General features: G+C 55.5%; 1 protein-coding gene across 1 annotated transcript; it reads left to right on the forward strand.

The window, feature by feature from the left end:
• The first annotated feature begins 1,581 nt into the window (after positions 1-1,581).
• FAM163B (family with sequence similarity 163 member B) lies at positions 1,582-24,649 on the forward strand. The gene is made up of 3 exons (XM_010398005.3): positions 1,582-1,883; positions 22,001-22,116; positions 22,197-24,649. Exons 2-3 carry the CDS (start codon positions 22,024-22,026, stop codon positions 22,722-22,724), a joined length of 621 nt encoding a protein of 206 aa, XP_010396307.3. The 5' UTR covers positions 1,582-1,883; positions 22,001-22,023; the 3' UTR covers positions 22,725-24,649.
• Positions 24,650-25,132: the final 483 nt, after the last annotated feature.

Genomic DNA, 25,132 nt, shown 5'->3' on the forward strand with positions numbered 1-25,132 from the left:
TCTTAAGTAGACTCTCTAAAGATAAACTATGGTTTTTCCCTCTCACCTTCATTCCTTGTCATCACAGTGAGTGCTTTTCCCTTCAGATCTCTGCACAGGCTTTTGAACTGCGTGTAAAGTGTGCTGGAATTGCTGGCGGTGATCAGTTTATTTGGGGAGCAATTAATTAAATGCAACTGTTTCCCTCTGTATAGATTAAAGGAGTGCTATGAGTGATACCATCTTAAAAAGAGCAGATGTGCTATAAAAACACTGATTATTCTCATCAGTTGAGAGGGACAGGAAAGTATCGGTAGGCTGGAACTGCTGATGAGAAAAATTAAGTTAGTTCTTGGGAATGAGTTTCACTGCCAGGGAAATGAACACTGCAGGACCAAAGTCACACTTCCAGATGGACAGGGGCCTGCAGAAGAGTCCCTGCTGCCCGAGGAGTCTGACAGCTTGGGTGACAAGAGCCAAGGATGGTGGCAGGGGATGAGGCAGAGCTGGCAGAGCCTCCTGAGGCACACTGAGCATCCTCTGTGCCCAGGGAAACTCTGCAGGGAGCCCGGGGACTGCAGAGCTCAGGGAGAACTGGGGCAGTCTGGGCTCCCCTGTCACAGCAGCTTGGGGCTGGGGGACAACCTCCACGTGTCCCGTGGTGGAGCTTCTGCAGGTAGCCCACCTGCCAGAGGGGTAATGCTCCTCCAGGATTCAGGGTTTGTCCCAAGGTTTGCTTTTTCCATCTCTGAGGGGTCACCACTACCCCACCTTTAAGGAAATCTTGTAAATCAGCGCAGGTGAAAATCACCACCTGGGAAAAGCTGTGCATGAGGGCTCTGAGCTGAGGTTGTGCTGGAACGGGAATGGATTTGGGAAGAGGAGAGGCATTCCCTCTTCTGTTAGTAAAACCGCAGCCAGCTGAAACCCCAGCACAGCTCCTGAAAAACAGAGCAGGGAACAAACTCATGGCACCTGCAAAATGCCCTGGGGGCCTTGTGGGATCAAACAGGGGGTGCTGTGGGGTTTGCCTCGACTTTCTCCCTGCACTGGGGATGGGGGCTCTCTTCCTGCACCAGCACTGGGGGTGAAGCTCTCTTGTCCAAACCAGCATTCCCTGGCTCCGTGGTGGGTGACCCGGCTCTGTAAGGGGGTGATGTGGCAATAGAGGGGGTGACCCCACTCTGTTGGGGGGTGATCGGGGTATAGAGGCGGTGACCCGGCTCTGTAGGGCGGTGGTTGTGCTACAGAGGGGATGACCCGGCTCTGTAGGGCGGTGATCCGGCTCCGTAGCGGGATGACCCCTCTCTCTTTGGGGATAACCCAGCTCTGTGCGGAGTCACCCATCTCCCAGCGCCGCTCTCCCCCTCCTGGATACCCAGAGCAGCCCCGCATTCCGGGGCGGGGACCCTGCGGCCGCATCCCGAGCCGGGAGGGGGGGCCCAGACCCGCATCCCTCCCGTGGCGCCGCATCCCGGGGTGCGGGGCGGGGGGCGGCGGGCGCGGCGCTGCCCGTGCGGGGCCGGTGCGGGGCTCGGGGGGCGCCGCTCGGTTCGGCCCCGCTCCCGGCCCGTCATTGGCGGCCCCGGCGGCGCTGGGAGCGGGGCGGGGAGGCGGGAGCGGCCCCCGCAGAGCCGCCGGCCCGGCCATGTGCCGACAGGGGTGGCTGCTGCCGGCTGCCTGCTCCGCGCCCGCCGCTGCCGCCCGCCTCCTCAGCCTCGTTCCTGCCGTTTATTTTTAATTTTTTGATCGTTATTTTATTTTTAATAATTCCCTTTAAAAAAAAAAAAACAAAAAAAACAAAAAACCACCGCGTTTATTTTGGTATTGATGCTCTCCGAGCGGGAGACTTCGGAAGACGCGGTCCTCACCTGAGCGAGCCGGCCCCATTCCCCCGTTTGAAGGTAAGCGGAGCGGGAGGAGGCACCGGCTCGGGGGGGCTCTGCGGGACTCCCCCCGGCTCTGCCGGGCCCCTTCTCCCCGTCTTTCCCAGCGCTGGGGTCTCTCGCGGTGTTTTTTCCCTGTTTGCTTCGCTCCCGCCCCCGCCGCCCGCTTCCCGGTGCATCCGAAACTGCCTGGGATCGCTGCTCCGGGGGAACCGGCAGCGAATCCCGCACCCCGGGGGATGCCTGCAAGGAGGGCAGCAGGCAGAGGATAGCCCCGGCTGCCGGGAGTGGGGCTGGGATGGGATTTGGAGGGGGAGACAGCGTGAATAGGGACATGGAGAACTGCACGGCATCCGCTCCCCCCGTAGCCTGCCCAGAGGGACCGGGCAAGTCCCGCCACCTCAGACCTGCATGGGAAATACTGGGGTGCTCCGAGCTTGGTTTTCCCTCATCCTACAGCGCCTTCAGCTCCAAAGCCTATGAGGGATGTCATGAAAGCACCTCTCAGGGATGCAGTGGGAAAGCTGCCCCCATCCCATGCCTTTCTTGGGTGTGCAGGTCGTGTCCTTCTCTGCCCCAGGGACACCTCTGCACACTCAGTGTGGGACTGGAACTGGCCTCTCTTCACTGTCTGGACACCTCACCTGGAGCCATGTGTCTGGGTTTGTTCCCACCTCATGTGCTGGCCCCAAAGGACATCAGAATCCCCTCCTCCATCCCAGTGAGTTTGTAGGGCCACCCCAGTGCTGGGTTAAGCGCCAAACCATCATCCCGTTAGCTCACGCTCAGCAAAGCAGTGGTGATGGAGAGGGATCCAGAGCGGAACGCGAGGAAGGTGATGGCACAGTCACCTGTGGGTTGTTTTTGTCACTCTGAATCCAGCAGCCATCAAGGTCTGTACTCTCAGAGCCACACGGATGTTGTTCAGCACATTAAAGGTAGCCTGAGGGCTTGAGGGGGGGGCGGCTGTGGGAGGAAGAGAGAAATCCCCCAAGGGAAGATGGCTTTTCATTTCCCCATATCGACCGCTTTCAGACAGGATTATTTATATTTGACATAACACATCACCAAACTTGGGAGGTAGTGGGGGTGTGCTCACACTCATTAAGGTAGACAGTTTTCTGGCAGAATAAATTAAAGGTAAGAGAAGACGGCACTTTGAGGTACAACAGATTGTCTTCCAGCCTGAAAGGAGCAGCGAAATCAGCATAAAACCTAGATGGGAAAACTCTGCACTTCGGTCTGTCATGATGTATGGCTGTCATTTTAGGGAACCTGGCGGGGTATCCCGATTTTCAGAGTGCAGATGGTGCTCCTGGGTGACTTCATTTGAGCAAAAGTACCCAGTAGGATGGGTTTTTTAGTCATCACATCTTCTCTTCGCTGAGGAAGCATCTAAATTATAGCGCTGTGAGGGAAAGTAGTTGACATGAATTGTGCATGAAGTGAGCGCCTGAACTATCCCACACCCGTGCAGACTCAGCGAGGCTCCTGCCCCGTGCCAATGGCTTGTGAATAACTGGAGGTTGTTCGCAGTCTCTGTGGTTGATTTTCTTCTTGCCTGAAATGAGCAGAAAGGTGCATTAGGGGCTGTCAGTTGGTGAAAAGAGATTTTTAAACACCTTAAAGACTGTGCAGCTGTAATTAGAAGTGTAACCTCCTTCCTCTGCGTGTCAGGATTTCTGTGCAGAACGATGACAGGACCTCTTAAGGAATGGTGCTGGTGCTCAGGAGAGATAAAGAACTTCAACAAAATCCCCTGCAAAGCCACGGATGTTGATTTATCACTGCACTACATTGGTTCTCGTTCAGAAAGGATGTGGGGATTTGAGGGGAAGGAAGGAAAGAGCATTTCTTCCTTTCTGGTTTGTTGCCAGCGGGCACAGATTACAAACACAGGCAGCTCTGAAATACCTGTGCCTACCTGGGCACGAGTGGCAGAACATCACCAGTGCTGGGGTTCCTGGCTGTGTCCTGGCTGTGGCCATCGCTGTTTTCCAGCAGAGCCTGGTGGGTGGGTCTGGCTGTCACATCTCCTGATCCTTCTCCATGGAATCTGTGGCAGTCCCTAAACCCTCGTGGAGGTGACACGAGAGTCAGGCCTGAAGGTTTGGTCTCAGGGGCTTTGCTCTCTGAGGAAAACCTGTTCAGCAGTGGGTAAGGGACGGAGTCACTGCCCGTGGTTTATTGACCCAAGCCTTTCTAAATGTTTCCCACTCTGAAGCTGAAGAACACCCCTGACCCTCCAGCCATTCCTGAGCACCTCTTTAGGATCTTTAGAAGTTTTGCTGGGTGCCAGATTCAAAGAGATAAAGGTGCTCAATTCCCTCAAGCATTCATGTGCAGCCCAGGGAGCTTCGTGCATCCTCGCAGCCTCGAAGGGTCCCTGCCACTGACCTTTGGGATGTCAGGATGTGTTCTCAGTGCCCAGCATGTGGGGCAAGGAGGGCTTTTGCAGCTGGCCAAGCTCCAAGGGATTTGCCTGACTCAGCCCTTTCCCTCGGGCTGCGCAGTGCTGGTGTAAGAGACAGGGATGCCTGGGTCCCTTCTCACTCGGCCTGTTCTGGTACCTGTCTGCCGTGTTGTCATGGATATGGATAAGGACATGGCCAGGGAAGAGGTGCTGCATGCTGGCAGGGCTCCCGCAGGCATGGCTGGTGATGCAACTTGTGACATTGAAGAGATGCAGGGAAGGGATGGAGCAGAGCTGGAGATGTGGGGCTGAACTTACAGCTCATTCCCGGTCTAATCTATGTTTTCTCCCAGGTCATCGTGCGTTATCTCCTTCTCTCCTTGTGATCTCTTATGGAGGGATCGGTTCCCCCTTTGCCTGAGCAAACAGCCTTTATCCCAGCAGTGCACATGGGCAGAGGGATGACAGGTTGGGTGATGGACTCTGACCTTCTGCAGACCTTTCAGCCACCTTCAGCTCACAGCCAGGACCAACCCAGGCAGGACTGGGACCTCAGGAACCTGCGAGAGCAGCCCTGGGCAGAGGGCAGCTGGAAAGGTTGGGGAACAAAATTAAAGGTCAGAATAACATTTTGAAATATCCCTGGACCTCTTTGTCCCTGGAAAGGTTAATAACAGCTGGGACCCATGACAGCAGTTCAGGGCAGCAGCAGGAGGAGCAGGCTCCATGGAGATGTGGTTCTCGAGGGGTCAGAGGCAGCACTGAGGGAGGACAGGACTTGATTTAGGCCAGAATCACAACAATGATGATTTTACCCCATCCTACATGTCCAAGAGTACAGATTTCTCTCTGGAGCTGAGGGTCAGCAGGGACAGTGTTGGGTCCAGCACCTCCCTCAGCGTGAGCTCCCCTTGGCAGGACAAGCAGTGGAGACAGGACATGAGCCAGGGGCTGGCGAGTTGTTACCCTCTCACCTCAGAGCTTTCTCCTGCTCGTTGAACAATCACTTGTGATGGCTCAGAGCTGACGTTTGACTCCGCTCCCAACTCCACTCCACTCCCACAAGACGAGCTGAGGCATCACCAGGGCAGCTCAGCCCCTGCTCACCACCTCCAGTGCTTCTCCGCCATCTCCCTTCTGCAGGACAAAAGCCACCTGCAGCCACAGACCCCCCCAGCGTGGACGCAGGGAGTGTGCTGAGCTTCTCTGGACAGCAACACTGATGTTTTCCTGAGCTGGAAACTGGAAAACACGTGCCATTATCCACAAGGAGGGAGGGGTGCAGCTCCTACACGGGGCTGAGTCGAAGGTACACGCGGCTCTGCTGCCCTGGGAAATAACTCTGTGCTCCACAGCTTTTATCAAGGAGATGGAAACTTGTCATATTCTTTTTGCAACAATATCTGACACTATCCAAGCAATTTGCCTTTGGTGTGTTTCCAGAAATAGTTAGGCCTACGGTAGGCAGGGGTGACATCTGGATGCATTACTGTTGAGTTCAGAAACATTCAGTAAACAAGACAGGATCTATTGTTTAAAGGTTATTTCAAAAGGCTCCCAGCGACTTATCTGGCCGTGCAATGGTGAAAGCTTTAATGGCTCTCTGGTAATTACCTTTTCTGAAGGACGTTTCAGAGGGAAGTTACCAAAAAACCAAAAGTCTCAGCCCGTCCTAGCCAGGTGAGGGACCTGATCCAACCTGAAAATGTGAGGGGGCTTGCTCTTTGCTTCAGTGCTGGTGGGATCAAACCTGGGAAATGGCTGAAGGAAGAGCAGGCTGGGGGGCACAGGCAGGGCATGCAGGGGAGCTCACCAGCAGTTCAACAAGAAAGAAAAGTCTCAGATCAGCATAATAGGGCAGCAGGATTCACATCAGCAGGGAGGGCGAGAGAAAGATCCCTCCCCGAGGCACTGAGGGGAAAAGAAATGTCATTAGGCATGGATAAAGCAGCCGCCTCTGAGCACCTGAGCCGAGGGTGGGCGGCTCTGCAGGGAGAGGGGGCTGGCGGGGGCTGCCACGCTCCGGGGGCTCAGCAAGGCCACAGCAGGAGCCACTCGGCGCCCACGCCTCTATTCAGCACGTCCCAGAGCAGTGAATAACCCCTCTATTAAGAAAAAAAAAGAAAAGGAGGGCAGGTAAATTCCTGGCAGGAGCCAAGTGCCAGCTGTCCTCCCCTGCCCTCGCCCCGGTGCCAGGGATGCTGCTCATGTGGAGAAAGGGGCGAGCTGCGGCTCTGCTGTCGCTCACACATCTGCACCTGGCAGGAGCCGCTGCTGGCTGCTCTCCTCGGCCCCAGGGCAGGCAGAATTAATGCTCACTAATAATTTCCAGCCCCTCAGAGAGGAAGTCATGTCGTGGGTTCACACATCTTCCTGTTTCGCCAGTGTTTTGCTCCTAGGGGCAGTGGGGGTGAGTGAGTTCCAGGGATGCCCGTGGAGCCCTGGAGTCAACCAGAGGGCTCTGCCTGCAGCAGGACCATCCTGTCCCGCTGGCTCCAGCTCTCCTCTGCCCCATCAGGTGCTGCTGTGAGGCTGTGTCAGTGCTGCAGGGCCTCAGTGCTGGGGGACAGCTGGTGGGAGCCCTTTGGAGCTGCTCAGACCCCACACACCCAGCCTGCTGCCCATCCCTGCCTTTTCCCTTCTGTTCACCCGCTGCTGCTCCAGCCCTGCCCTCCTGCTCCACAGCCCCGTCCTCTTCAATCACAAAATCCTCAGGTGGTGAGATAACCATCGGAAACTGCCTGAAAAACAGGCTTTGGTGAGAAATCGTCTTTTCCCTTTGAATTGCTACTGAAGTCCAGCTTAGGTCTTTCCAAGGCTGAGCTGGTTGGCCTCTCCTGGGGAGGGGATAAAGGAGATGATCTTGCTCAGCAGGGGATGGAGCCCTGTGCCCCACCAGCTTTAGGTCTGGCTTTGAGCCGTGGCTTTGCTCTAGGTACGAGTTCATCACAGGCTCTGAGCCGCAGAAGCTCATAAGCTCATTACACTGGGGGAGTTGCGAGTGGTGAGGAGGCCACAGAGCTGGGATTTCCTTCCCTTCTGCTGGAGAGGACTCTTAGCAAACCAGGAGGAAAAGTCCTGTGTGGTTTCATTTTTTTCACGTGCAGAGCTGTCCCCTGTTCCTGGGCTGCCTGAAAGGGCTGGACCACTATGGGCACGAGTGGCCTCTTGCAGCTCTGCCTTGCCCCCACAGAGCTGGCACCAGGCAAAGCCAGCTCCTCTATTTGCTCACGGAGTGTTTAGGATTAAAGGGGGAAATACCTCAGTATAAATGCCAGAAAAGTGGCTGCCGGGGGGAGAGAAATCCCCAGATTGCTGGGTGATGTGGCTGCTTTGAAACCCTCTGGGGATCACCTCAGCCTTGTGATGGATTCCTCCTCTCCCCAGCCTCTTCCCAGCTCGGGTCGCTTCAGCTGAACGGGATCAAAATGCCTTGAGGTTCAAAGATTCACGGACTGGCACCGATCAGAGCAGGGAGATGTCGCGGACTTTGTTGTAAAAGATGATACAGAGGCTCCATTGAGGCTGGAATTCACTGTGGTGCTGCGGGAGCGTGCCGGGAGCGAGGGGGATTTCACAGGGAAGCGCCAGACGAGTCCCCGGAGCGGCTGCAAAAATCACAGCTCTGCTAAAGCATCACTCACAGGCTTGGCTTCCTGCGAGAAAAACAACTTACCTAGAGATAGCTTTGCTCATTTCTCTTCCAAATATTCCACCTTCGCTCCTCTGGGGTGTTTGGGTTTTTCTCCTTGCTGTGGTATTTTCCGAGCTGCCCGGCAGGGACAGTGCAATCCCGACACAGAGCTCCTCTTTGGAAACCCGCGTCTGCTTCCCGATTTAGGCAGAGGGTGTTGCTCGGGCTTTGCCGTGCCATTTGCATCTGCATTCCCTGCACTCTCAGTGTGGATTTGGGTTTAGATCCATCATGGATCTTCTTGCCTGAGCTTTGGCAAGCCATTAACTCTCTCCTTTACCTGCTGCCCGCCTTCTCAGCGAGGCGACAGCGTGTGCAGGGAGGCTCTCTGAGTTCCTGCATCATCCCTGCAGGCAGCGATGCTCCTCCTGCCTCCCGCTTTCCCACCCTGGCATCCACAGAACAGCGGCGTGCACGACGCCACTCTTTACTTAACACAACGTACAGGGGTTACAGGAGAGGAAAACGGAGTTACAGGGGGAAACAGGAGGCATTTTGTGGCAATCCAAGCTGTTTCCTGGGGAGGAAATACAGCCAGGAGGCTCAGCGTGGAGGTGTCCCAGCTGCAGGAGGGTGGCTGAGGAGATGCACAGCCTCGCTGTTGGGGATCTCTCCCCATCTTCTCCGCAAGTGCAAGCAGGGATTTGCAGGGATGCAGGCTCTCCTGTGGAAGGGAAAGGTGTCTCGGTATGATTGGTGTTGCCTGCTGGGAAGCTAAGCTCTGGAAAGATTAGCAGTGGGATCTGGGGAAAAATAGCTCTGCTGAGGGAGTGGGAGTGGAGTTGGGAGGGGATGGATAACGAGCGCTGATTTGCGTTTGTTGTTAGGAAAAATTAGTGGGTTTATTGTTATGTTACACAAAGGAGCAACCGGGGTAATAATTCGAACTCAGGCTGTCCCCTGGGCTTCCTGTGTGACTTCTTCCTTGTGCAAACAGTGACGGGCACGAAGCTGTGGCTGCCACTGCCAGGAGAGCAGAGCCAGGCCCCCTTCCACATCCAAATGCATTGAAGTGCTTGAACAGTGTTTCTCAAAGCCCTCCAGGTGATGTCTCCCATCCAGCTGTCACCAAAGCCATTTTCTGAGTGACTGTGACAGAGTTAAGGTGCACCCAGAGGAGGGAATGTGCTCCTCGCGGGGCGTTGGACTTGGTGACCTTTAAAGGTTCCTTCCCACCAAACCCTTCTGTGATTCCAAGGGCAGCTCGGGTCTGCAGCACTGGCATCACTGAGCTCACTGGGCTCGGGCAGGAGCTCTCAGGAGTCTCCTCTTTGCAGGGGAGACCTGGTGGGCTCCAGGTTGTCCAGAGAAGCTGTGGCTGCCCCATCCCTGGCAGTGTCCAAGGCCAGGTTGGACGGGGCTTGGAGCAACCTGGGATAGGGGAAGGTGTCCCTGCTCACGGCAGGGGGTGGGACTGAGATGGGCTTTAAGGTCCTTTCCAACTCAAACCAGTCTGGGATTCTGGGATTCTGTGATCCCCTGTGGCCAGCACTGGCTGTGACATCCCAGCCCCCCGAGATAAAGACAAGCACAATGAATCTTAGACAGCTCCAGATGATTTTTTTCTGATTTGCAACGCTTCAGCTTTGCTGTTTTCTCAAGAGTTATTCCTGATTCTCACAGAAGCTCGTGGGAGCAGATTCAGCCCACAGAAAATGGAGTTTTCTTAGTTGCACCTCTTCTCCCTTGTGTTTCTGGCATCACATCTTTGTTTATGTTGTACTTTCAAAGAAAACAACACAGGTTACAGAAAACACAGAACAGTGATACCGGTTTCTGAGAAAACAACACTGATCTTAACCTGTTTTCTGGATACCTTTATAAATATTCTCTATATTGTTGAATGTTCCAATTGGCAGGCAAAGGGTTGGTCTTTAAAACACTGTCTGACTTGATTGGTAGTAAATATAAAGTGTGAAGATTGCTGGGCTGTGGCAGAACTGTTGCCTGCAGAGGATTAGAGTTGCTCAGCTCCAGGGATGCCGAACTCTGGCACATTCTGCTGCTGGAGTTTCGCTTGAAAAGAGAAGATTCCTAAATATTAAGACAGGTTTGCCAGGACCTGAAATGAAAAGGGCTTTGTTTGATTGGGCTGTTAACATCACCTCGAATATCACAGGCTTGAGCAATTCCATGGTAATCCCAACTAAACCAGCCAGAAGCAGCACTGAAGCATCCTGGTCTCCCAGCAGAAATTCCTGGGCTCCCACATGCTCCATTCTCTGCCATGTCAAGCCCAAGAGCAGTAGCAGCCAGGTTGGAGGATGTTTTTTCACCGGACCTGTGAATGTATTCCTGATTCCCAGAGGAGATTTCTGGTCTGTTGAACATTCCGAAGGGGCATCTCCTGTGGGAATAGCTCCATCGCACATTTTGAGGGGCTCTTCTGTGCCCAGGGATGCTCCCAGGCACCGGGCAGGGAAGATGCTCACATTTTTACAGGTCTGGGTTTTGTAAGACTCAAACTTCAGCTCTGTGTATGGTTTACATTGAGGCAGGATGGCAATGAATCCTCCATGGAGGGGGTGGTGCCTGGAGAGCTCAGAAAATCAGCGTCAGTTCAGTAAAGGTTTTGCTAATTCGGTTCTGGGCTTCCAGTTCATCCCAGTTCAGCCCAGAAAATCAGCAAAGTTTTGCTAATTCGGTTCTGGGCTCCCAGTCCAGCACATTAACTCTGTTATTTACCAGCAGAACATTCCTGCTTCCTAAGGAGTTCCAGTAGCCGTGTTCAGGTGAAGTGAACTTGCTGTGCAAGGGAACAAAGCTGAAATCCACTCGGGATTGGGAGGTGCTGTGTGAGCCTCCTCCTGCTTCCCAGGATGGATGGAGGCATTGCTGTGGGCTCACCCCTGGGCGTTCAGGGCCCTGACCCCTCCCAGGGCAGCTCAGAAAAGCTCAGGGGTGGTTCAGAGCACTGGTCTGAGGCTTGGCTTTCCAAGAGAAGGCCCTTGGCATTTTCTGGTGCTTTGAGGTGCTGCCAGTGTAAGGAAGGAAGGGAGCAGCTGCAGCCTGCCCAGGAAGCGCCAGCACTGAGCAGAAGCTTCTGATCACATCCACCCTTCTCACCTCGCCTGCCTCAGTTTCCCACATTTTGGTGCCTGTGGCAGCGTTTCTCTGGCTGCTGGGCACAGCAAGGAGGTGGCAGATGAGGCTCATGAGGCTCATGAGCCACTGCCTCTCTCTCTCGGGCCTCCCCACCACCAAGGAGTCATTTGAAAGGCAGGGCTGGTGTCGTCCTGGTGCTGACGAGAAGCAAGAAGATCCCTCACACGTGTTCTGCTTTTGGAAGATGCTGTCCCTGGGAACGGTCGATATCTCAAACATTTGATCCCGGCAGTTCCCACCCCACGTGGGCTTGAGCTGAGCAATTTGTGTGAAGGTTTTTCTCTGGTTCTTTATTCTCCTAATGAGGGTTTTCAGCTGAGCTCTGTGAGTTCCTTTATCTTTTCTGCTCTTTCTCTTACGATTTGGTTGTTGTGGGGTTGTTGTTTTGGGTTTTTTTTTTTTTCTCTGAGTTGAATCTTTCCCTCTCTCATCTCCCAGGAAAAGCTGTAACAATATTAAGGTGAGGAAAAAAAGGCAAAATTTACTGGAACTGCTTCATGGTGAGTTGCTGTGAATCTGAAAATTACCCTCTCAGACGGTCTGTATTAATTCCCTGATGCAGCAATGATAAATCCTTATTGAAGGGGATAACATAAGGAGATTGTACTGCCTGGAGAAAAACTCCAGGGTGCAAACAATGAGGAAGCCCATCTGCCTCTTGTTCATGAACCCTGGAAGTGTCCAAGGTGAGGCTGGACGGGGCTTGCAGCAACCTGGGCTAGAAAAAGGTGTTCCCCCCATGGGAGGGGGTGGAATGAGGTGAACTTTAAGGTCCCTCCAACCCGAACCAGTCTGGAATTCTGTGGTTCTGTGATCAGTTGGCAAATGCACGTGTGACAGTGCTGACACCAGCCCTCAGGGGGTGACATTACACTGAACAAAGGACATGGATGGGCAGCCAGACAAGTCCCCTGTCCCGGAGCCCCAAACCTCTGCCCATTCCCTGCTTGCAGCAGCTCCCCGAGTCCCTGAGGTCCAGCCCTGCGAGCACCAGGCAGGCAGGAACTGAAAAGCAGCAGGTTTTGGCCTCAGCCCACGTCAGGCAGCGTGAAGGTTCATCTCCCTCCCCGAGTGATGAGGGGCTCCTTCCCTCGCACCCCAAGGGCAGCTCACACCCTGCCCCAGCAGCAGGGCAGGCATCTTGTGCCAGAGGCCACCTCCTGAGCCAGTCCTCAACATTTATGCGTTATTTCCAAAATCCCCCAGCTCCCTCTCTCTTCTCCTCTTCTTTATTCATGCACCACGCTGCCTTGCAGGGCTGGAGTGGGAAAAAACACTCTGCTTGTGCCTCACTGCACGGCCTGAGCCGGAGCCTTCGCCAGAGCAATGTAAAGCTGTAGCTATGGAAACTCCTAACCCTTTTTCCTCAATTTTTTTTTATTTTTTTTTTTTTTTTTTTTTGAGAGCAGCAACGTATATCTCTTTGGAGATCCCAGACAGGGCTGCCTGCAGCACCCAGGGAGTCCCCTGGTGTCCCACAGCGGCAGCAGGAGCTGCAAGCACAGACCCAGGTCTGTGTCCCCAGGGCACAGGAGGGGGACTGAGGAGGAATAAGCGGGTTGCATGGAAAGCCAGAGGCCAGGACAGCTCAGGGACGCTGGTGGGGACAGTGTGATGCTGCTGGAAGTGTCACCAATTGCCAGACACCCACCCACAGCTGGGAGGGGTGGGCAGGGACAGAGGGGCGCTGGTCCATGTGTTGGTGGCCGGGTGGAGGGTGTCCCTGGAGCTCTCAGGTGGCTGCATTTAATTTTAAAGGAGCTCCCTGGATCCCAGCCCGGATCTGTGACTCCTGAGCAAAGCAAAGCAAAGCAAAGCAAAGCAGGGTGTGCAGCTCGCAAAGGCTTTGATCTGCCGAGGATCTGCCCATCCCACGGAGCCGTGTTCTCAGCCCTTGGAGATGCAGAGCTGTTGGATTCACTGCTTACCAGCAATGTGCACCGAGCGTGCCCTTCCTCCCGCCCTGATCGATGGCTCCTCCACCTCCCGGGACATCTGCGGGGTCACCGGGCCAGCCGTGGGGCTCATCCTTCCCAAACACCGGTGTAGGGGGTGGTGGGAGCATGGAGCTGCTCCCAGCTCGCTGCTCACCCAGTGGAAGCCACCTAGTCTGGAAATGGGCTGGAATTTGATGGATTTCAGGCTACCTGGCTTCAAAACAGAACCGTGACCAACTTCCCTGTGTGAAGAAGGGGCACTGGTACAGCAACACTTCCCCTCTCAGGCACTCTCCTGCCAGGATGTGGGATGAGCCAGAGGTCCTGGGATGAGCCAGGAATGTATCCCAGCTGTGCAGGGTGGCTGAAGGCGCAGCTGGGGCAGGCTGCCGGCTCAGTGTGTCTCAGCAGGGCTCTGTGTGGCTTTGGGCCTGCCTGAAGCAGAAGCCAAAAGGTGCAAACAGAAGCTTTGGAGCATGCAGGGCTTCTGTTAGCCCAGGGCTGGGTGGCAGCAGAGGTGACTCAGTCCATGTCCTCCCATCAGGATGATTCTCCAGTGATTCTCCAGAGCCGCAAATCCCGGGAGCTGAAGCAGCCACTGGCAGGAGTCACAGGGAGAGTTGCTGCTTCTGCTGCCTTTGCGTGGCCATCAGAGGGTACCAGAGGCTTGCTGTCCCTCTGTGCAGTGTCCCTGGCCTGTAAATCCTCGTTCCCAGGGGGTGCTGAATGCCCCTGGGAGCAGGAGGCAGCTCCAGCTCCCAGCCAGGGCTGTCGTCAGCTGAGAGCTCCCCCGGTGACTCTGTGTGAGTGTTTTCCCATCCTTGTGCCCCAGCAGCCACATCTGAGCCACAAAACCCCATTCTCCAGGCATTTCCTGGGAGATGGGACAGTGGGAGTGTTGGTGTGAGCTATTGGTGGCAGGCACCAGCTCCCCCAGAGCTCTTGGAGCAGCAGCTTCCGGTGTTCGGCGTGAGGAGCTTCCAAAATCCATGTGAATTCTGGGAAGAGTCGCTCTTTCAGAAGAACAAATTCCTTTTTTTTCCACCTTCAGTGCATTGGTTCAGCAGCATTTTCTGACAATTAAGGCTTTTGATCTCTGTGGCTGTGCCTTTCTGGGGGACTGCAGCGAGCTCTGCTGATGTGAGATGTGGGGAACGAGCACTGCCTGCTGAGTGAATGCTGTAGGAAAAAGTCCTAATCAGGAGTAAGGTTTACAGCTGGCTCTCAACAAGCTAATCCAAGCTTTTCAGGTTGGCCAAGGAACGTTTCCAGTCCTGGGCTGGGCAGTGGGTGCTCCCCACTCCCTGACCTTTTCCCCACTCAGAGTGATTGCAGCAGCTTATCTCAAGCTGCTAATTCCCAAACCTGCTCTCTCTAATGTTTAATATCTCAAGCTGCCTAAGCCATAACTCAAGAGGTGATTAAATGATGCAGGGTGGAAAGACAGCACGTCTTTCTTTTATCTTTTTTCTTTTTTTTTTATTTGGATGGAGTTTAGACTGCTTATGAGTGTTTGGGATTATGGCCTGCTTCCCAGCTGATGGATGGGAATAATTCCTGGTGCTTAAGCAGACTGTTTGGGCAGTGAAAGGTGGGACTGGGGAGGGTAAAGCCCTCTGGAGTGGTTTGACAGCAGTTCTGAAATCATGACAGAGCCTGGCTGTGGCAGCTCAGGGCAGGGGCAAGTCCATCACTTCTGCACCAGTTCCTTGGGCCTGGCTATTGGGATTTACCTGTCCTGGACTGATGTCAGTGTAGGGTTGGTGTGCAGCGATGGGCAACTCTCTGTCGGTGTCTCCAGCATCCCTGTCATCATCACCAGCATCTCTCTCAATGTCACCAACATTCCTCTTGCTGTCACCAACGTCCCTGCGGATGCTTTCAGGATGTGGCCATTCATTTCCACAGAGCAGGGTGAACACTTCATCTGTGCTGAAGTGTCCCCAGCCACCTTCCCCAGTCACTCTGGGACGAGGACAGCAGCACCTTCAGGATGGCCCCTGAAGGGGACATTCCCAAGGGCAGCATCCAGGTGAATCAGCGGTTCCCCCCATCCCTCCCCAGCAGCACGGCCTCTCTCCCCGGAGCATCTGCAGCCACTGAAATTCCTGCCGGGCGCTGTGCTGAGCAAGCCTTAACGCCGCCGTGATGAGCTGTGCAAATATTTATTTCTGTGAGGCGTGATCTGGTTGTGCTAAATGCCATCAGCGCCTCATTACTGCAGAGCACGCATTCCCTCACTGCCGGGACGCTGCCGGGACGGGCACCCCCTGGACCTGAGGAAATCTGCTTAAATGTGCTGGGAAGTCAGACTGAGAGCTAATCTCTGCTTTAAAAACTGCTGGGAGAGGATCCCCCGATTCTCCCATGAACTTCTGCTTTTTTAAGCTCCAGGAAGCCCCACGATTCGAAGTGGCTGTTGCTGTAGGATGGATCTCCAACACAGGCTGAGCCTCCTCTGCTGGGTTTTGCTGTCAGTGAGCTGCTGTCACACAGGAATCCAGCCTGGCTGCTCTGGCAGGTTGAGGGGGGTCACACCTGATGACCTTTAAAGGTCCTTTTGATCCAAAATATGGTTCTGTGACAGGAACACCTGCAGGGATGAGTATACAGCGTGTCCTTGGTACTTGGAAAAAGCTTATACAACAAGGAGTTGTTGGACTGACACGTGAGATTTAGCAGAATGCTTTTCATTGTAAAATTCGGGGGTTAATTATCTGTAATACCATTGTAATGTGTGGTTATATTGAATTATAACAGCAGCAGACAGAAGGAGCAGCTCACTGTGACCCATTTCCCATCTCAGCACTGCTCTGGCAGCACTGGGGGAGCTTTTCTGGCTGCAAAGGGCTGAGCTGAGAATGGGCAGAAAGGAGAGGAGCAGTCCCTGGTCCCTCCAGCCCTCTGGAGGAGTTTATTGCGGGTTATGATTGATGCAGACATGGGGGATACATCCCTAAATCAGCCCAGTGCTCACCTGTACCTCCAGCCTTGGCTCTCACTGCCAGGGCACTAAAACCCCTCCTGACCATGGTGCTGTCCTGCCCTCAGCCATTCCCAGGTGTCCCCTGAGCCCTGCCCAGGGCTGGGGGTGGCTGGGATCCTGTTCTGCAGAGCTGAGCACTATTCCAGCAAGGTCCTGGCTGATAAATCATTGACCAGGCTCTGGGTGTAAGTTGCCTTCGCAATGTGTGGCTTCTGCTCTGGACATCGGTGGGAGCTGAAGCATCGAGGGCTCTCCCAGCTACAGGAGGGCTGGGGGTGTTGGTGGGGGACAGTCACAGGAGTCAGAGCTGTGGGTTATCCCTGTACCAGTGCCAGTGACCTCTGTAGCTGGCTTTAAGCCAGGTAAGGGCTCTAAGGCTACCAGAAGGGGTCAGGTGGATGTGGAATGTTTTTGTTCTCTGTTCTGTTTGCCCATGCCAGTGTTACAGGCATCTCCCAGCTGGTGGAGCCCTCTCTGAGGTGCCACAGGCTCACAAAACTCCTTTTTAGTCCAGGGATTATCAGTAGTGGCACCTTTCAGGGTAGGGGAAGCCCCTCCTGAGTGCAAGGAGCTGCTCTGCCAAAGGCGGTGTCTGAGCAGAGATGGGATGAGCACGGTCCTGGCGGGTGCAGGGGGGAATATGGGGCTGCTGGGATCTCTGAGCCATCTCCAGCACCCAGGAGGACCCATCTGCTGGGGATGAGCCTGGGAATTTGTGAGTAGCTCTCTCCCAGCAGGGCACAGCAGAGAGCCAAGTGCCCTCTGCTCATAAAACATTCAAAAACCCTTGGAGCACCGAGTGCCTGGAGATGGGGGCTCCCATGGGGCCAGCACTGGTGCTGGGATGGGGAAGCACGGGATGATGAGATGTGTCCCCTTGTGCTGAGGAGCACCCAGGTGGTCTTATCAAAGCCAGGGGTCTGCAGTGACCCAGCCCCAGCCCACCCGCAGCCCAGCCTGGCTGTCCCCCGGCCAGGAATGCTGTCCCCCGGCCAGGAATGCTGTCCCCCAGCCAGGAATGCTGCCCTCAGGAGGGGACAGGGAGCACACGGGAGTGATGCAGGCCCTCTGCTTGAAGAGTTTTTCATCTGGAAAGCCCCGTTCCTGCCTGTGTTTCTGGCAGCTGCCCTGCCCGCTGGCTCCGGCCGTGCAAAGTCTTCTGCTGGCACCTTGCCCGGCCATTCCCAGAGCCTGGCTCTTATTCATTGACTGGGTAGGATTACAGGAACTGGGGGAAATGCACCAGGAAGGCTGGATTTGCCACCAAACTGGTGTTGGCTTCTGGTTTATTTGCTGCTTTCCCACTTCCCAGGCTGGTGGTAGTGGCTTTCTGTTACACCGATGCTCTCTGGTGTTTACCTCTGGGCAGAGCTGTGGCACTTACAGGCTCCAGTGTGGCATCAGAGGAGTGTAAGTCAGGCTTATCCTGAACTTTACAGCCTCAAGGGCTTGGATCCAGTCTGCTCTGCCCTGGACAGTTAATTACAGAGGGATTTCTTGTTATTCTGATTTAAGGTCCTGAATGCTGCCTGCAGCAAGACCCAGTGGCTCGGGGTAGTGGCATCTTGGCCAGCCAGCATCACTCATGTGCTCTCCTGTTTCCCTGGCATCATGCTGAGATCTTTTTCTTCCTTCTGAGGCAGGGCCTGACCAGCAGTGTCAGCATCAGGGTTCAAGGCACATGGGTGAGCTGGGGAGTGGCTGCACTGCCCACCCAGGGCAAGACCTGCAGGGCTCCTCTCCCCCCACCACAGAGGCTCAGACTCGTCCTGCCCCTGCTCAGCTCCCACTTTCCACACAGAACTTAAATCTTCCCAACCTCATTGAGGTCTCTCCCTTGGGTCTTTGCCCTGGAGTGACCCAACGAGCTGGTCCCCCCCCAGCAGCCCGGATGAGGGTCAGCCTGGGGGCTGTGCCAGGGTCAGTCCCCCCTCAGAGGCCCTTCCCGGGTGCCAGAGGACACCCACGCACGGCAGCACTCGGTGCAGAAACAACTTGTCCAAGCACAGAGCGGAGGCAGGGATGTGCTGGTGCGGAGCAGAGCCAAGTCAGGCAGGGTGGTGTTACTTCAGGACACGGCGCTGGCCTCCCCTGCTCCCTGTGAAGGGTGGGATGGGTGTTTCTGCTTTTTTTCTCCTTTCCTTTCTCCATCGCGGCTGTTTGGAAGCGCAGGGCAGAGCTGAGCCCCGTCTCCCCTGCACAAACTGAGCGGTGAGGATGAGGGGCAGGGTCTCATGCTGAGGTTTGAGCTGTGCCCCTCGAGCAGGGGCTGTTCCTGCCTCTGTTTATCCCTGGGTGCTCATTAGGGTGCGGTCTCAGCTCCTGCCTGCTCCAGTGCTGGGCACCGGCCGGGATCAATCCTGCCAGCACTGTTGTCTGTGCTGCCAGTTGTCACCTTGTACCCAGGCTGGCTGTTTTGTTTGAGTCTCCAGCTCCTGGAGACAGGTGGATATGGGCAATTCCCACATTCCATGTTGAACAGAGGGCTGGGCTGCCTCTGGCTGCAGAGGAAGCAGGTCCCAGGGCTGCTGGGGGATGCAGGAGCAGTGCAGTGGGACAAGTGTGGGATACAGCTCTTTGCATGTGAGACACGAACTCCTTGTGCAGGCGCAGCCTCAGCGGGACCAGCATTCCCTGGTTTTTAACCACTTGCCACGGCAGCACTTCCAGCTGGTGCAAAAACTCTTTGGAGTGACTTTGCTGCCCTGCAGACGGGAGCTGGGGTGGGATGGGATAGCTGAAAGCTGCATTTATTTAATTGTCCTCAAGATTATTCTTAATACCTCTGAATCCTGAAAGCTGCCTTAACTGGCTGCTAAGAGAAACCTTAGAGCCGTCTCCTTTTCCATCCCTAGGTCTTCCCCAGCTCCAGCAGGCAGGGTTAGGCCAGTCCACATGAGCCCTCCAGCCCCTGGACCTGGAGCTCAGCCTTTCAGAGCCGGGTATTCACTGGAGCCTTGGGCTGGGCTGAGCTCAGCCCCCCCAGCTGCTCGGAACCTTCCTCCCACGCAGCTCTCCCGAGAGGCAGCGGCTGCAGCAGCCCTGTGCAGGAGCCAGGGCAGCTGTGAGCAGCCTCTCTCCACACTGGGCACCCGCGGTGGTCCAGGGGCCGTGTTCAAGGTGCTGGGGGGGGTGAAATAGGATGATTTCTCATTCCACCCTTTCTCCGTTGCTCATGAGAAGCTTCCCCCAACGCCTGGGTTGGGCTGGGAAGGTCGGTCAGCTCCTCGTGGCAGTGCACAAGGGAAGGCAGGAGCAGAGGCTGAGGCAGAGACGGCCCTTAGAGAACAATCCAGCCCCCAAATCCACATCCTCAGCCATGGCAGGGACAGGCAGAAGCAGGCAGGCGACACAGGGTTGTGTTTAAACCAAGCAGCTCCTGCAGGAGCGGCATGTGGGAATTGTGAAGTGGTTTTGGTTTGTGGCAGCACAACCTGTCCTTTGCACTCTGAGAAAGGAGAAATCTTGCATCGATCCCTGCGTGCTCCCAGTAACCCCAGGGCCACCATCCCCTGTCACCCCGTGGCACTGGGGACCACGTTCCTACAGCAAAGGGCTGCTGGGCTGGGGGCAAAGAGCCTGTGTGGGGTTACAGCCCCCTGCAGCCCCTTGCTGCTGGCTGGCAGGGACAGAGGATGTGCTGGGGGCTGGATTTGGATGGGTTCAGCCATCCTTAGTAGCTGGAGGGCTCCTAACATTGGAGGAAGGAGCTGAGGTCTCCCAGGACTGAGTCTCCCATGCCTGCGTTCCTCAGACCGGGGCTCCCTCCCGCATACCTTCTCCAAGACCACAGCGGAGCTGCAAAGCACTTCCTTTTAGCAGGATATTTATTGCTAAATATATGAATCTGGGAGCCTGTGGAGCGTGAAATTAGGAACAAATGTAAAAAAGGAGGTCTAGACAGGAATTGTTCAGCTTACGGGCCTCCGCATGCTCTGCTCTCCTTCCCCTGTGCACGCTGGAGGGTTTAGTGCTTCCAGGTATGCGGCTTTAATCAGAGAAGCATGTTTGGGGAGGGGAAAAGGGAGAAATGCAAATGGTCCCGCTCCGGAGGGAGCAGTGGCTACGATGCCACGTCTGGCTGGGCGCGGCTGGACAGGAGCCGTGGAAATTGGCTCAGTGCAACCCTGGCTGGTGCCCCGGGGCTTAATTAATGGGTGGAAAAGCCGGAGAGCCCTCCCTGGCAGAGCTCTGCCTGCCACCTCCCACCTTGGTCCGGCAGGGAGATGCTGATCCCTGTGGGATCACAGAGGTGCAGCGCCCATCGCCGAGAGCCTGCAGGGCTGAGTGTGGCCACCCCAGAGCCAGGCTCCTGCCCCAGCCCTGCACCCTTGGCTCCGGGACAGCGTGGGGATCGCAAAGGGGAGCAGCAAAGGAGCCAGGGATGGGCATTTCCAGCTGGCACCTGGTCCAGCCAGGCACCTCCATCCCTCTTTAAACAGCAGCCAGAGTTTCTAAATCACTAATGCATCGTTGGCAAACCCTTCCCATGGTTGTGTTGCGCCCCCTGAGCCTCCTCAGAGCGTTTTCCCCGAGGAACGAGGGCAGGATTTGGCCCAGCTCTTGCCCCGTGGCCGCGCGGTGGGAGAAGCCGTGGAGCCGTCAGGATAAATTCCCTTCCCTCCTCCCGAGCTGCTCAGCAGCAACACAAAACGTGACGCTGCTTTCTCCATTCAGCACTCACCCAACTTTAGCAGGACATTAAGTGCCTGAAAATATGGCACGGGTTTGTTTTCTTTGGGAGCCGGTTAAATCCCTGACAGATACAGTTGCCTTTCCTCGGGTGCTGAAGTAATTTGGGGCTGGGGTGGCTGGGTTTTGGTTTAACCTGATAGCACGAGCTGGGAGCCAGCTTTGTTAAAGCACTTGTGGAGTAGGTGGTCAGGGTATGATTTCTCTCTTAATTTATGTCGCTTCTCCTGTTCCCAGCCCGAACTAAAAGGTTGCTGGAGCTTTATTTGTGCCAGTTTTAGTGCGGCTGTCTCGTAGCTGCTGGCGGGTGTGAGCAGGCAGCGCACCTCTTTTCCCCCCAGCATCCTTCCTGTGGCAAAATGCTGTGCCTCCTCCCGGCATGGAGAGGAATTCCAGGCCTCCCGTGAGCGTTCAAGGGAGGGATGCTGAGAGCAAGACCCGTGGTGGTGTTGTAGGGCTCGTGTGCTGTGCGTGATACACAACATCTGCCCTCTGAGTGAGCCCAGCAGGGACAGGGAGAGGGACCTTCCGCTGCTCCCAGTGCTGTGGCAGCTCCCAAGGGGCACTCCAGGAGGAGAAGGGTGCTGGTGGTACCCCAAAATGTGAGCACAGCGGCCAAGCTGAGCCACAGCATCTCTGTGATGTCCAGTGCCCTCTGTGCCAGCCACAGTTCACCTGGGGCTGTCAAGCATCATCCTGGGGTGCCCCCACAGCCCCCCAACGCTGTGGCTTGGCCGTGGTGATGTGCAGGATCCTGGTGCCTCGGATACATCCCGCTCTCAGGGAGGGCAGCACCCCGCTCCCTGCAGTTGTTAAAGGCTCACTTAGCAGCTCCGGTTATTCCAAATTAAAATACCACGTTGTTTTCCTGGGGAAAATGGATTATAGGCTCAGAGAAAAATGAGCACAGCTCAGAAATCCGTACTGCAAGGCTCCTTCTCCCATCCCTGAAGCTCTCTGCCACCTGGCAGGAGCCAGGAGGGTGCCCTTGGTGCCTGGTTTTATTTCCCTTGGCTCCCCCTCCTGAGGGCAAACCAGCCAGATGTGACCCCAGAGCTGCTTCTCACTCAATCTCTCACCCACTGCCTCAAGTTTTTTTAACCCTTGCAACTGCAAGGTGAGATTTAAGGGGAAATAGGGACTCCCTGATGACTTTCCACATGTGTCCAGTGCAGGAATCTGGCCTGATTCTGCCCTACAGAGCCCCCTGGTTTCTAGCCCGCTTCAAAGGGGGGTGAGCAGAGGGTTTGGGGCTCTGCAGCCCAGCCCCTCACTGCACCCCCTCACCCGCTGCACTCAACTTTGCAGGCTGTTAATGGAGAAGAGGGCGGATGACAGCCGGGACCGTGGTCATCACAGGTGGAATATTAGCGACTGTCATTTTACTTTGTATCATCGCTGTCCTCTGCTACTGTAGGCTCCAGGTAAGGCCAGGGGATGCTGCAGTGGGGAGGGCTGATGGGGTGGGAGCTTTGGGGTGCCAGCTGAGCCCCTCCCATTTCAGTACTACTGCTGCAAGAAGGATGAATCCGAGGAGGACGAGGAGGAGCCCGACTTCGCCGTGCACTCCCACATCCCTCCGCTCCACTGCAACCGCAACGTAGTGCTGACCAACGGGCCCTCCCTCTACTCCTCATCCCCCTTCGCCAAGAAACCAGCCCAGAGCCGGCCCAGCTGCCCCAGCTGCGCTCCCTACGAGCCCCCCACCTCCTTCCTCCAGGAGACCCCCACCTCCTTCCTCCAGGAGACCCCCACCTCCTTCCTCCAGGAGACCCCCACTTCCTTCCTCCAGGAGCCTCCCACCTCCTTCCTCCAGGAGCCCCCCACCTCCTTCCTGCAGGAGCCCCCCACCTTCTTCCTGCAGGAGCCCCCCGAGGAGCTGCACAACGGAGGCGACAGGGTGAGCTACAAGACGGTGAGCCAGGAGGATCTGGCTCTGCCCGTGTCCAACCTGCAGGCGCTCAATCCCAACCGGCTCTCGGCCATGCGGGAGGCGTTCTCCCGCAGCCGCAGCATCAGCACCGATGTGTGAGGTGCCGCCTGCCCGCCCGGTCCCGAGCGTCCCCTCGCACCTCTGCGGGGCTTTGGACAGCGGGAAGAGCTGGTTGGAATTCCTGGAGGAGTTTTGAAAAGGGGAGGGGGGGGAAAAATGAAGTGAATGTATATCTGCGGGCTGGTGATGTAAAGGGGGAGCAGAGCAAGCCCAGGTGGGGAGCGCGGGGGTGCAGCTGGAACGGGAGGTTTTCCAGCGCTGCGTTGTTTGCGCTTTTCTTTTATAAAGAGGATTTTGATATTGAGCATCCTTTTGTACGGAGGAGTTGCCCCTCCTCACCATTTGGCCCGGGGATGATGAGTGAACGATGGGGCTCGTGCTGCAGGTCAGGCATGACCTGGGGGGCCTAGGATGCACTCAGGTGCACAGACAGACCCCAAATGTCCTCTAGAAAAGCAGGGCTGTCACTGCCCACCTTTCTGCCACCCTGTCCTTCACTGCTCCCTGCTGCAGCCGTGGGAGTGTCTGTGGGTGTGGGTGTGAGTGAGCACAGCCCTGCACTATTCCCAGCCCATGGCACTCCTCAAGGCAGGCGTTAATTCCCGGGTGCCAGGCACAATCCCCTCAGGGTTAGGATGGTGGCTGGGCACACGGCCTGTCCCTGGAGCGCCCGGAGTGGCCTCGTGGGCCCTCGGAAGGAGCTGGGCTGGGGGTGCAAAACCCCTGCATTACCCAGCTATGGAAATGACACACAGCACACTTTGGGATGGAGGAATATCCCTCGGGATAATCAGCATCCCTGCTCCAAGTAATGCCATACACAACGCCTGACTGAGGGCTCCGTGGCGCAGGGGTCACCGTGTGTGTGCCCACCCTTTGCATGCACATTCTTACACGCATTTATTTGTTTGAGAGGGGTTTTTTAAGGAAAATAAAAGTAAAAAGACACTTTTCCCCCATCCAGGAAAGTGTCAAAACACTTCTAAATTTAGGCAAAACCTCCGATTTGCATTTTCCACTGAGCCATTTCCCATGGCCGGGCAGCCTGGCTGTGGCACCGGCTCTGTCCCACGCTGGATCCTGCAGGGACAGCCCTGGCAGAGCAGCAGGGACAGAGCTGGTCCCTGAGCGTGTCCCTCTGCACCAGACGTGCTGCAAAGGAGCCCTTGGGGGAACTCAGAGGTTTAGGAGAGCAATTTCAGCCATGAGGGAACTCCTGCTCAGGTTTCTCCTGGCTGTCTCCATTCCTCCCCTCCGACCTCACCACTCTCCAAGTGACAGAACACCCTGTTTCTCCTGGATTGGGCATTATTCAGGTTAAATCATCACCTGGGGATGGCTGGTGAGGATGGACTGGCTGCACAGAGACTCTGCTGCCCTCAGCGCTGTGCTCCAGGGCGATTTTCCTTTTTAAAGATGTTCTGGGAAGAAGCAGCCGTGGCTCCAGTCCCCAGGGCTGTTTGGACACTGTTTGCAGCCCGGGTGGGTATTTTACTTCGAACCACGAGGGCTTTTAATTCCACAGGAAACCTTTTGAAGTACAAGTCAGTCTTTGCAAATGAGTATCTTCGACTTTCTGGGGGGGTTCTCTTTGGGGTGGGGAGGGCTGGGGTTGGTTTCTTACGTGTTTAATATTCCGGGCTCGGTCCCTGTGATGCTGCACCCCAGGAGCACAGTCCCTCTGCTCCAGAGGGGTGCAGCCATGCAGACCATGCTCCCATGTACAGTCCTCACTGGGGTTTGTTCCCATGCCTTGAGCCCTTCTCTCCCTGTTTTTCGTGATTTTTCCCACCAGCCTTCCCTTCCTCCGTTTTACCTTGTTTCTTTCCCTTGTTGCTTGGAAACTCAGCTTTCACTAACCCTCACCTGGTGATCTGTTGTACAGGACTTTGGGAATCTCAGATGGGGGAGGGAAAAGTCAAAAAAAAAAAGAAAAAAAAAGAAATAAACTACTTTGACATGGGTTTTGAGGTTTTGGGGTTTTTTTGTCCCTGCATCTGCAAACTTGGGGTGGTGTTTGCAAAGCTCTCAGGAGCTCCCTGCTGCTGAGGGAGTGATGCAGCAGCACTTGGGGTGTGCACAGCAGTTTGAGGGATGCTAAAGGGCCTTTGGCTCAGTGTCTGGGGATCACACCAGTAAAAACACAGAGCAATAACCCCTTGGGAGCTCAGGAAGGCCCTTTTCTTACTGGCACCATATGAAATCTCTTTGCTCACAACCCCCTGAGGAGCTTCAGGGCTGCAGCTTCTAAAGCTACAGAACCCCAAAGGGCCCCCAACACTCCCAAAATCCCCCAACTGTTGGGACTTTTCCTTGCATCACTGTCCAAGGAGCTGTAATTCCCCTGATTTCAAGCTGCTCTGCTCTCCCTGGGCACCAGCAAAACCACAGCCCCAATTCCAGTGTTCCTTGCACTCCACTACAAACTGGAGCATAAAACAAAATAC

The sequence above is a fragment of the Corvus cornix genome, chromosome 17 (genome assembly GCF_000738735.6).
Source record: "Corvus cornix cornix isolate S_Up_H32 chromosome 17, ASM73873v5, whole genome shotgun sequence".
NCBI lineage: Eukaryota > Metazoa > Chordata > Aves > Passeriformes > Corvidae > Corvus > Corvus cornix.

What these genes read in the sequence shown, in the direction of transcription:
- FAM163B (XM_010398005.3), top strand. Translation starts at nt 22,024, where the DNA reads ATGACAGCCGGGACCGTGGTCATCACAGGTGGAATATTAGCGACTGTC. An exon ending in TCTGCTACTGTAGGCTCCAG is followed by an intron (nt 22,117 to 22,196) that starts GTAAGGCCAGGG and finishes CTCCCATTTCAG; the next exon opens with TACTACTGCTGCAAGAAGGA.